The following is a 12,059-nucleotide window of genomic DNA, read 5'->3' as shown; positions in this document are numbered from 1 at the left end:
AAGCCCAGTAAGCCAGGCAAGAAATTTATACTAGGGGAACATTCCCCCCCCCAGCCCGTGGATATTTAGGGTACAGCAACATTGTTGATTATAAGCCAGTAGGAGACACAGGCTCCACTTCTTAGGTGTTTAAATGTCACAAACGAGGATAGACCTATCTCCATTCTAACTTTTTTGAAAAGGTGTATTACACTTCAGCATCCAGATCCACCACTGATAATACTGAAATAGCACTGAAAGACGATCAAAACCAGTACATAATTGTAACCCAAAGGACCTGACACGACTCAGAAGCTCACAGTTTGGTTTTTATTTTGTGACAGTGTCTGTGGCTTTTCCCTGCACCCTTCAGCATTTTGCAGTGCTCACTGCTCCGGTCTGCACTGGCTCTCTGCTCCTGCAGCTCTATCCTCCTCCTCTCCGGCCTAGCTGCTCTTGAAATAGTGAAGGCTGGTTTTCACAGCCAACGAGCATCATTTAGTCTAGGCATGACTAAATGATGCTCGTTGGCTGTGAAAACCAGCCTTCACTAGCATCAATGTATATTTTGTAGATTATTTAAATTTCCAGTACTGTTGCTTAACCGTGTAAGACCCAACCCATCAAAAAATGCCAGTTTACCTTTCGCAGCCTCGCTGTTCGTGGATTTTTTTGTGTGCAATTTTGCATGCTGCTTTTTTTTTTAAAAAGAGCGCAGTGTCCTGATTGGCTGTAGACCATTGTCAATCAGTTTTGTGCCATGTCTCCTGTACAGTACAGAATGTGTTCAGCTTGTTAAATTTACATAAAATTCTCTGCGACCTGCTGGAGTGGGGGGGCTAGGAGGAGGAGTTGGCCGTCTGACTGCGGTCTGGAGTGTGGGGCCTCCAAGCTGCTGCGGAGTCGGGGCGGTCTGCCTCTCCCCACCGCAGGGAAAAGGGTAACACCACCTGGGTCTGGGTGCAGTTCCCCCCTCCAGCGTCTCTTTATGTCTGTCTCCACGTTGGTTGAGTGTGGAGTAAGTGCATATGAGAGCATGAGGGTGGGAATGGATGTTTGTGTCTGTGTGTGCCTGTATGTCTGTGTCTATATGTCAGGTTGGGTATCAGACGCCACCTCTCTGGGGACATCTCAGGCCCTCCAAGGTTTGGAGGCCTATCTCCCCCCACCACCACTTCCCCTGCCAGTGGCGGACCCCCTCAGACATCGGTGCGTTGGTGGTTCTTTGTGTCTGGGGATGGGCGTCCAGGTACACGCCGGCTCACTCCTTGGCGGCTGCTTATCGGGGCCTGGAGCCTGGGGCTCGCTCGGGCCACTTCGGAGGTGGGGTGCCCCCGGCCTCTCGGCGATCGTGGCTCAAGAGTTGGGTGTTCGCCTTGTAATCGGAAGGTTGCCGGTTCGAGTCCCGGCTTGGACAGTCTCGGTCGTTCTTTCCTTGGGCAAGACACTTCACCCGTTGCCTACTGGTGGTGGTCAGAGGGCCCGGTGGCGCCAGTGTCCGGCAGCCTCGCCTCTGTCAGTGCGCCCCAGGGTGGCTGTGGCTACAATGTAGCTGCCATCACCAGTGTGTGAATGTGTGTGTGAATGTGTGGATGACTGGATATGTAAAGCGCTTTGGGGTCCTTAGGGACTAGTAAAAGTGCTATATAAATACAGGCCATTTACCATTCACCATTTTAAAAAAACAAGCGCGTCCATGCTCACAGGTGTACACACGGGTGATCACACCCACAAACTACACCCTTTTTGGCTCCTACCTCAAAGCACACTGTGTTCTGTTGATCTTATGTGCTGCACAATAATGTTTAATATTTAGTATTTACTGTTATATTCCCATATATCATTGTGATGTTGTTTATTCTATTACTCTTGTTCTCTTCAGCTTGTTTTCTTTTTTCTTTCTCAACAGGTGATCCAGGTGATTGATATATGCATTTTTTTTCTTTTTTTTTTTCTGCCCATTCTGTTGGTTTTTGTTTTTTGCCCTTCTCCCCCGTCCCTCTTCTCAGCTGTTTCTCTTTCCCTCTTTCTTTCTCCCCTTCTTTCCTCCAGTCAAGTCTGTCCCGTATTCATTAAGTGAAAATAAAATAAACAATAAAAGGTGAATCAAATGGACCATTACGGCAAGGCTGGGATGGTCCATTTGGTAAAGTAAATCCGTTGGGCATCTTTCTTTGCCTTTAGACAATAATTCTGATGCAAAAGAGCCAAACGGGACAGGCAAAAAAAAAAGAAAAAGTTTTTTACATAAATCGTCATTCACTAGCAGCGTGACTGTGAAGTGCTGCACTGTATGTTTCTAAGTTTTCTCCCCAACAAACACAACAATGTTGATGAATTCAATGGGGAGCCAATGCAGCTGTATTAGCAACGGTTTTTAGATGTGAGTATTTAGATGTTTTGGACAGAAGCCTTGCTGCAGTGTTTTGGACAATGTGCAAGTGGATCTGGAGTGGATGTGAACACCATCAGGGTGGGACAGCTGCTGTTCATTAAATGGTGTTCAGTGCAGTTATTGCATATATTTTATTAGGATCTAAAAAAGCTGAATCTCAACATAATTTGTGAAAATCTTATCATGTTAGCTTCAAAATTTGCAACCATAATTCCTGCAAAGGGAGAGGCAGCAAAACCAGAAAAACAGCTGCAGGTAGAGGCGGAGCAACACCTCAAATACAAGAAATTCAACATCATTTTCAAGAAGTGAAAGTGTGAGAGAGCAGCAGCAGAGCTGCAGTCGAGTCCTGTTTGTCTCTAAAAGAAGATTCACTGGAGTCCATCAGGTTTCTCTCAGCAACAGTGGTGAGTGCAGCTGATCACACTTCCTTTTCCACACAAATCTTCTCTCTCTGTTCACTTCATGTTGACTCATTGACAGTCACATTGGTTCCAAAAAATCTACTCATTTAACTGATAGGTCTGTCTAGCACAACCCCTCACTGGAACGAGACAATTCTACTACAATAGCAAAAGCAAGACGCAAGTCACCAAAGTTCTTTGTGTTACTCGTGCACGAGGGAGAGAACTGTGACAAGCGTGTTCCTGTCGCTCACCAGCAGCGTATGTGTGTGTGTGTGTGTGTGTGTGTGTGTGTGTGTGTGTGTGTGTGTGTGTGTGTGTGTGCGGTCAAGATGTGACCCTGTGAAGAATCCCCACACCTATTGGCGCCAGGGAGTCCAGCTGCTCACATGAACTAAAGGCTCTTACACTCAAACAGATATACGTGTGCTTGCTATACCACATATCAGCGAGAGAAGATACGACCTCTCTCATGACCCTAGGAGGTGTGTGATCTATGCCAGAACACTCTGAAGAGGAGTGAACGCACTCCCCTCTTCCTTCTGCACAGAGTTGTTACAGACCTCATAGGATGAGACATTCTTTCAATATGCAATCAACTATATACTTCTAAGCATAAATGATTATATGTTTCTCAATACAAATGACAATAATAAAATACAAACGCAACAGTAACCACAGATGTTGATGCTGTTTCAAACAGGACTCTGCACTCAAAGCATGTGCTCTAAACTTTGGACTGACTCCACACTTTCTGTTCTGATTACTGTTTGTTCATCACTTTCTGTTCTGATTACTGTTTGTTCGTCACTTTCTGTTCTGATTACTGTTTGTTCGTCACTTTCTGTTCTGATTACTGTTTGTTCGTCACTTTCTGTTCTGATTAATGTTTGTTCGTCACTTTCTGTTCTGATTACTGTTTGTTCGTCACTTTCTGTTCTGATTACTGTTTGTTCGTCACTTTCTGTTCTGATTACTGTTTGTTCGTCACTTTCTGTTCTGATTAATGTTTGTTCGTCACTTTCTGTTCTGATTAATGTTTGTTCGTCACTTTCTGTTCTGATTACTGTTTGTTCATCACTTTCTGTTCTGATTACTGTTTGTTCGTCACTTTCTGTTCTGATTAATGTTTGTTCGTCACTTTCTGTTCTGATTAATGTTTGTTCGTCACTTTCTGTTCTGATTAATGTTTGTTCGTCACTTTCTGTTCTGATTAATGTTTGTTCGTCACTTTCTGTTCTGATTACTGTTTGTTCGTCACTTTCTGTTCTGATTACTGTTTGTTCACCACTTTCTGTTCTGATTAATGTTTGTTCGTCACTTTCTGTTCTGATTACTGTTTGTTCGTCACTTTCTGTTCTGATTACTGTTTGTTCGTCACTTTCTGTTCTGATTACTGTTTGTTCGTCACTTTCTGTTCTGATTAATGTTTGTTCGTCACTTTCTGTTCTGATTAATGTTTGTTCGTCACTTTCTGTTCTGATTAATGTTTGTTCGTCACTTTCTGTTCTGATTACTGTTTGTTCACCACTTTCTGTTCTGATTACTGTTTGTTCATCACTTTCTGCTCTGATTACTGTTTGTTCATCACTTTCTGTTCTGATTACTGTTTGTTCGTCACTTTCTGTTCTGATTACTGTTTGTTCGTCACTTTCTGTTCTGATTACTGTTTGTTCACCACTTTCTGTTCTGATTACTGTTTGTTCATCACTTTCTGCTCTGATTACTGTTTGTTCATCACTTTCTGTTCTGATTACTGTTTGTTCGTCACTTTCTGTTCTGATTACTGTTTGTTCATCACTTTCTGCTCTGATTACTGTTTGTTCGCCACTTTCTGTTCTGATTACTGTTTGTTCGTCACTTTCTGTTCTGATTACTGTTTGTTCACCACTTTCTGTTCTGATTACTGTTTGTTCGTCACTTTCTGTTCTGATTACTGTTTGTTCGTCACTTTCTGTTCTGATTACTGGTTGTTCGTCACTTTCTGTTCTGATTACTGTTTGTTCATCACTTTCTGTTCTGATTACTGTTTGTTCGTCACTTTCTGTTCTGATTACTGTTTGTTCGTCACTTTCTGTTCTGATTAATGTTTGTTCGTCACTTTCTGTTCTGATTACTGTTTGTTCGTCACTTTCTGTTCTGATTACTGTTTGTTCGCCACTTTCTGTTCTGATTACTGTTTGTTCACCACTTTCTGTTCTGATTACTGTTTGTTCGTCACTTTCTGTTCTGATTACTGTTTGTTCACCACTTTCTGTTCTGATTACTGTTTGTTCGTCACTTTCTGTTCTGATTACTGTTTGTTCGTCACTTTCTGTTCTGATTAGTGCTTGTTCACCACTTTCTGTTCTGATTACTGTTTGTTCGTCACTTTCTGTTCTGATTACTGTTTTTTCGTCACTTTCTGTTCTGATTACTGTTTGTTCACCACTTTCTGTTCTGATTACTGTTTGTTCGTCACTTTCTGTTCTGATTAGTGCTTGTTCACCACTTTCTGTTCTGATTACTGTTTGTTCATCACTTTCTGTTCTGATTACTGTTTGTTCGTCACTTTCTGTTCTGATTACTGTTTGTTCATCACTTTCTGTTCTGATTACTGGTTGTTCATCACTTTCTGTTCTGATTACTGGTTGTTCGTCACTTTCTGCTCTGATTACTGTTTGTTCATCACTTTCTGCTCTGATTAATGTCTTTAAAGTTTTACTTTGAAACATCTGAAGTCATTGCTGGTTTACGCCCTTGCCCACGCACCTGTGAAGTGGAAGCACCTGAGCCTCATTTCCCCTGCCAGCATTTAAGCAGAGGGATGGCAGCAATTCATCACCAGATCATTGTGTGACTCGCACTCCCTTGAATTGTCCCTTTTTTTCTTGAGTCTTGAGTGTCTGGCTGCGAGCAGCGAGTGACCAAAGAGGATGGAGTCCGTTACCGCCCCTTACGCCACTGGTTTTAGGGTTTCCCCTGTTACAGCAACATAAACCCATGTTGGATTGGAAAAGGGAATGCCTTGTGGGGTAAAGGGGTGGTGCCATACGACCTGTTTAAAAGCCACCACCCTCTCTGTCAGTTTACTGAATCCCTCTGTCACACAATCCACCTTACCATTCTTCAGTTCCATCTGTTTATCACGACCTTGAAGAGACTCACGTCTTCCTTCAACAGTTGCCGGTGCGATTATTATTAAACTAGTGGTACATGTGCCACAGTCTGAGAATGACTGACCTAGGAGATTGAGTTTGGCATATAGGAGGCCCAACGAACTGAACCGGACCCTGGGACTGTCCCTCCAGGACTCTTTGTTCCCTCCTCTGTTAGGTCACTGGGCACGCACAACCACATTCACCTGGCACCCAGGGGTCCACCACACCATCTCATTCATTTAAAGTAGAGCAGGACGACATGGCAAAAAATATGTATCACGATATATATTTGAAAATTTGCGCTAACAATATAACTGACGATATAATTGATGCGAGACAAAATACAACTCCACAACTTTACTAGCACAAAAAAAAATCTATTTTCACTTAAACAAGCAGCTGTTTTATAAAAATTTATAAAAATTTATAAAAATTTAACAGTGCAAAAGCAAATTCCTTGCTGAAAGTTTAGAAATGGGCTGACACATCCTGAGCATAACCATGTAAAATATCCACTGAAGTTAAAAAGAGGTGCAACATTAAACTGCAGTGTGCCAAATAAAAAAGTAAAATACGTATTTTTCGAGCCATAAAGTGCACGGGATTATAAGGCACATTAAGCGAAACAAAGCAGTCAGATAAATCAAGCTTTATTCAACTCCTACTTCTTGCTTCCTCCACTTCTGTACCATTGATTCATTAATGGTACAGAAGTGTACCGTTAATGCTGTATTCTATCACAGCTGTTCTATTCCCATGTTGTTGCAGTATATTAATGACTAACCTCGTATTGTGGATGGATTATCTCAGTTGTTCTGCTGACTGAAGTTTGGTCCGTTTACAGCATCCTGCCATGCGATTGCATTTGTCTCTAATCATCAGGAACCTTCACGTTAACTTTTATCGAGTGGAAAAGCGTTAGCGTTCATCCTCCAACGTTGCTGTTTATGTTATGCTAACATAGCTGTGTCGCTAGCGATCACGTAGCACATCATTATATACCACCTAGCCCAACTTCAGTAACCTTACCAACATCACTGCTGTTTAGTTTCCTGTCTTCGTTTATGTTGGAAGTGATAGCAGAGCTGCACGTTTTAATTTTTTCAGAAATCTCTTAGTCAGAACATGCTATATCATGCTTAGGTAACTAGCGAAACTAGCGAGCTAACTTCCACTAACTTCCTGCTAACTTTTAACTTCGTTAAATGTAATAAATTCTGTTTTCATGGATGCCCAGATGTTAAACTTCATAGTTACACCTGGTAAAGCAGCAATGCTGATTGTTTTATTAAAGATGAAAGAATTTAGACAATTTTTAACTCTCAGTGATGCTGCCGTGTTCGTTTGACTTCGGGACCTGAAGCGGAGGGAGTTTAGGACCCAGATTACTCCCAGATTTACAAGCACCTTAGTCCGACAAATACGGCAATAACGACGGTCTGCTTGCATGTTCTACAAAAAAATGTGCTTTGGTGGGTATCTGACAGACAAACACCAAACCAGTTCCACATCACTGAAGTGGCACCATTTTTACAAACCAATTGTGGTTCATCCGTTTCACTCAATAAGATGCTTTCTCCCTTCTCATTCTCCGTTGTCGCCATGCTTTTTCGTCCATGTGCGTATGAAGACAAAGGCACTGCGCATTCGTGTTTTACCCATATTGATTTTCTTATCGTTGCCTAACATTGTACCGGTATTACCGTGAACTGTATAATATGGCCAAGCCCTAATTTAAAGCTTCGCTTAGTGGCCTACTCTCGCCAAAGATGTCCGTGAGTACATTTCTGCCTGGCCAGTCTGCGCACAGAACAAGACCTCTAACCAACCGGCCTCTGGCGTGCTCTGATCCTTGCCGATGGCAGGCCATCCCTGATCACATATCACCATCGACTTTGTCACGGGCCTGCCACCCTAATCAGGTAACACAATCATCCTAACTATCATTGGTCGTTTCTACCTAAGCTCCCCACAGCTCTGGCAACTGCCTGGCTCCTAACAACTCACGTACTTCGTCTTCATGATATCCCTGCTGACATTGTCTCTCACCGAGGCCCACAATTCACATCACAAGGCTGGAAGGTGTTCTGTTCGGTTCTGGGAGCCCAGGTTAGTGTTTCTTGTGCTTTTCATCCACAGACAAGTAAACAGAGAACAGGCTAACCAAGAGCTTGAGGCAGCCCTCCAATGTGTGGCCTCTACCCACCAGACCACCTGGAGCAAACATCTCCCTTGGATCGAATACTCGCGTAACAGCCTCACCTCTTTGGCCACTGGATTGTCTCCCTTCGAGGCATCCCTGGCTTCTTTAAGTTTCTTTAATTTTTTAAGCTTGTGTTTTGGATGAACCCGTTTGTGTCTCAGTGTGTGGCTTGATCTCCACCACTTACTCTTAGAACTGAAGAAGCTTTACTGGTGAAACTTGCAGACCATTTTATTTTCCAAGCTCCTTAGATCACTGACGCTTGTTTTTCTCTTTGTAAAATGAAATTTAAATTGAATTTTGAATAAAATGTGTTTTTTCCTTTCTCCCTCAGAGTGCAGACATGTCAGCTGCCAACAATCTGAGATCTGAAAATCAGTTTCTGTGCTCCATCTGTCTGGATGTGTTCACTGATCCAGTCACTACATCATGTGGACACAACTTCTGCAAAACCTGCATCAGTCAGCACTGGGACATGAATGTCATCTGTAAGTGTCCCTTGTGTAAAGAGACTTTCTACACTCGACCTCAGCTGAGGGTCAACACCTTCATCTCTGAGATAGTTGCTCAGTTCAGACGTGAAGCTCAGCAGAAAGCCAGCAGCAGCAGCTCAGAGCAACAAGCTGCCAAACCAGGAGAAGTTCCCTGTGACGTCTGCACTGGAACCAGACTGAAGGCCCTGAAGTCCTGCCTGGTGTGTCAGACCTCCTACTGTCAGACTCACCTGGAGCCTCATCTGACAGTGAAACGTCTGAAAAGACATCAGCTGGTTGATGCTGTGGAGAACCTGGAAGGCAGGATGTGCACGAAGCACGATAAACTCCTGGAGCTGTTCTGTAAGACCGACCAGACATGTGTCTGCACGCTCTGCTCTGTTTTAGACCACAAGAACCACGAGTTTGTTCCTCTGAGAGAAGAATATGAAGGAAAGAAGGCAGAGCTGGAGAAGACAGAGGCTGAGATTCAGCAGATGATCCAGAAGAGACGACTGAAGATTCAGGAGATCACAGAGTCGGTGAAGATGAGTAAAGATGCTGCAGACAGACAGAAAGCAGAAGGTGTTCAGGTCTTCACGGCTCTGAAGGAGTCTGTTGAGAGACGCCTGAAAAAGTTCATAAAGGAGATCGAAGACAAACAGGAAGCTACAGAGAAACAGGCTGAAGGTCTCATCAAAGATCTGGAACAGGAAATCTCTGAGCTGATGGAGAGAAGCTCTGAGATGGAGCAGCTCTCACGCTCTGAAGACCACCTCCACCTCCTCCAAAGCTTCTCCTCTCTGAAAGCTGCTTCACCCACCAAGGACTGGACAGAGGTCAGAGTCCGTCCACCATCATATGAGGGGACTGTGGTGAGAGCTGTGGAGACACTGGAGGAGACACTCTGGAAAGATATGAATGAGCTGTTTGAGGCGGAGCTGCAGAGGGTGCAGCAGTATGCAGTAGATGTGTCTCTGGATCCTGATACAGCTCATCCTTATCTCATCCTGTCTGATGATGGAAAACAAGTGAAGTATGGTGATGTGAAGAAGAAACTTCCAGACAATCCAGAGAGATTTTCTCCATGTCCTAATGTTTTAGGAGAGCAGAGTTTCTCTTCAGGCAGATTTTACTTTGAGGTTCAGGTTAAAGGAAAGACTAAATGGGATTTAGGAGTGGCGAGAGAGTCGATCAACAGGAAGGGAAACATCACATTGAGTCCTCAGGATGGTTTCTGGATTGTGAGGTTGAGAAATGGAAATAAGTACAGTGCTTGTGCTTCACCTCCAGTCCGTCTCTGTCTTCATCCTGGTCCTGAGAAGGTGGGGGTGTTTGTGGATTATGAGGAGGGTCTGGTCTCCTTTTATGATGTAGGTGCTGCAGCTCTGATCTACTCCTTTACTGGCTGCTCCTTCACTCACAAACTCCACCCATACTTCTGTCCCAGTAACAATGACGGCGGTAAAAACTCTGCACCTCTGATCATCTGTCCTGTCAATCAAACTGAGTTGATCAACGACTGATTTTATTTGATGAACTGATTGATTTTTATTGAGGAGAACAAATGAACATATTGAGCATAATACTCTCCATGTTTTCTATAGAATCTGATTATCAGGACTCTGACTTTGATCTGATTCTCATGGAATTTGACGCAAACAGAAGAAAAGTTGAATCAGGAAATGTTCCTACTAATGGAGACTCAAGCTGAAGAATCATGTGTGGGTGTTATACGGAGCATTCAGTTTTCAGCTGAGGGGAGTTGGATAAAAAGTGGTTTGGTTATTTTGGGTCTGTGAGGATTTTTGATGTGTTTACTGAAAACTGATAAGACGGGATAATATTCAAAGAGTGGTGGAGAAAGGAGAAGGTGAAGTACAGACTGCTGCATCCTTCTAGTCACATAATTTTGATGTGATGATTATATTTCCATGTTCTGATGATTTGGTTTAAAGATAAACATAGAGTTGGAAAATGGCTGCAATCACAGCATGAATGAGATGCTGAAGGCTATATTTGTACTTGTTTTGTCCACTAAACTTTGTCTTTGCTATGCCTCTGCTTGTTTATATGAGTAATGAGCCTGATGGCCTTTTGTAACAGTTACAACATTTGCACTGGCTATTATAATCTCCTAGGGTGTAACTCCCTCTCCCCGCATGTGGCATTGTCATCACCCTTTACTTACATTTATGTTTTCCGCCTTCATGCTGCTACATTTGGTTAATTAGCGCTTCTAAATTTCCTGTAGTCCTGAATGGTTATGTGTCTCTCTCTTGACCTGTCCACGGCAGAGAGCAAGCTTGGGTGAGCTAGTGTTGAACATCTACACCTGCAGGAGCCTTATTAAGACTTATTGTTCATTCTCCTGCCAGTGGTGGAGGAGACTTCTTTACTTTCTTTCGGTTGAAGAAGAGGCCTCGCAGTCCGGCTGTCTCACTGATGACATTGAGGGATTAGCGGCTGCCATCTATTCCAGACCTCGAGTGTTTGAATCTAAGTACTCACACACATGTTCACATTCAGTGCTGTGCATTTTCTTTATTTGGCTGGACAGCTATCACAATTATTTTCTCATTCACAAAGAGTATACAAAGACATTTTGGTTAGTACCAAATAGACACACTCTGATTACGGACTGAGGAGGCTGCAGTTTTGCAACCCCAGGACTGAGAAGAAGACTCTATAAATACCATACTCACATATCTCCAGGCTAAGAGAAGGGTAATTGATGCAAATATTTTCTTTTCATCTTCTAATCTTTGTTTAAACTTTATTCCAAGAGAACTGTAAGTTGTTCAGGTTGTAAACATATTCACCTAGATCATCTTACAATGCTGATATTGCAGCCATTCCCCAACTTTCTGTGAATGGTACTCGTGGCCATTGGACAATGGACTTTCATCAGTAATTGTAGATCAATGGTCATGAGAATTTGCATATTAATGATCACGAAACTGACCTCAAACCCCCATTGTTCATTCAGTGGGCTGGTTTCAGTCATTATGCAAATGTACAGTTTATAAGATTGCGAAAAACTGCAGTCAGCTGAGACTGAAGAAGTCACTCGGATGAGTGATGAAACATGTCCCCCACTGAAAATGTTATGACCAGTTGAACAAAAACTACTTTGGGAAATATTAACCTAGTGTTGGTTAAGTTTCCTTCGATTTGCCAGTGTCAAGCTGATGTGTAAGAGGGTATGTTAGGAAGTTCTGGAGGTGTTAAAGTAGCATGTGTTCCAGTCCATCAAGTGAGGTATTGAACACTGATGGTAAACTGCCATTAGAAACCTAATTAAATTGTCCTCTGTTGGTATTAATATTGTTTCGATTATTCCTTGGTGAGGAAGCAGAAAATTATTTGAAATAAGTTTACCATGGGTTTGTTTTTAAGAGCTTGATCAATTGCAGCAGAGACATTACTTCAGTTGAAAAGTAATTAGTTATTGTTACTATTTAC

The 12,059-nt window shown here is 42.8% G+C and overlaps 1 protein-coding gene across 1 annotated transcript; it reads left to right on the top strand.

The window, feature by feature from the left end:
- Positions 1–8,464: 8,464 nt before the first annotated feature.
- On the top strand, positions 8,465–11,035 carry LOC146578010 (E3 ubiquitin-protein ligase TRIM21-like). The gene has a single exon (XM_085256610.1). It carries the CDS (start codon positions 8,465–8,467, stop codon positions 10,118–10,120), a length of 1,656 nt encoding a protein of 551 aa, XP_085112736.1. The 3' UTR covers positions 10,121–11,035.
- The last annotated feature ends 1,024 nt before the right edge of the window (positions 11,036–12,059 follow it).

Source organism: Mchenga conophoros, linkage group LG3 (genome assembly GCF_057382185.1).
Source record: "Mchenga conophoros isolate Kocher_MC1m ecotype Shallow Benthic linkage group LG3, M_conophoros_male_GT1.1, whole genome shotgun sequence".
NCBI classification, from domain to species: domain Eukaryota; kingdom Metazoa; phylum Chordata; class Actinopteri; order Cichliformes; family Cichlidae; genus Mchenga; species Mchenga conophoros.
Note: the sequence above shows the minus strand (reverse complement) of the source record. Positions and strands in the feature narration are given on the sequence as shown.

What these genes read in the sequence shown, in the direction of transcription:
- LOC146578010 (XM_085256610.1), top strand. Translation starts at nt 8,465, where the DNA reads ATGTCAGCTGCCAACAATCTGAGATCTGAAAATCAGTTTCTGTGCTCC.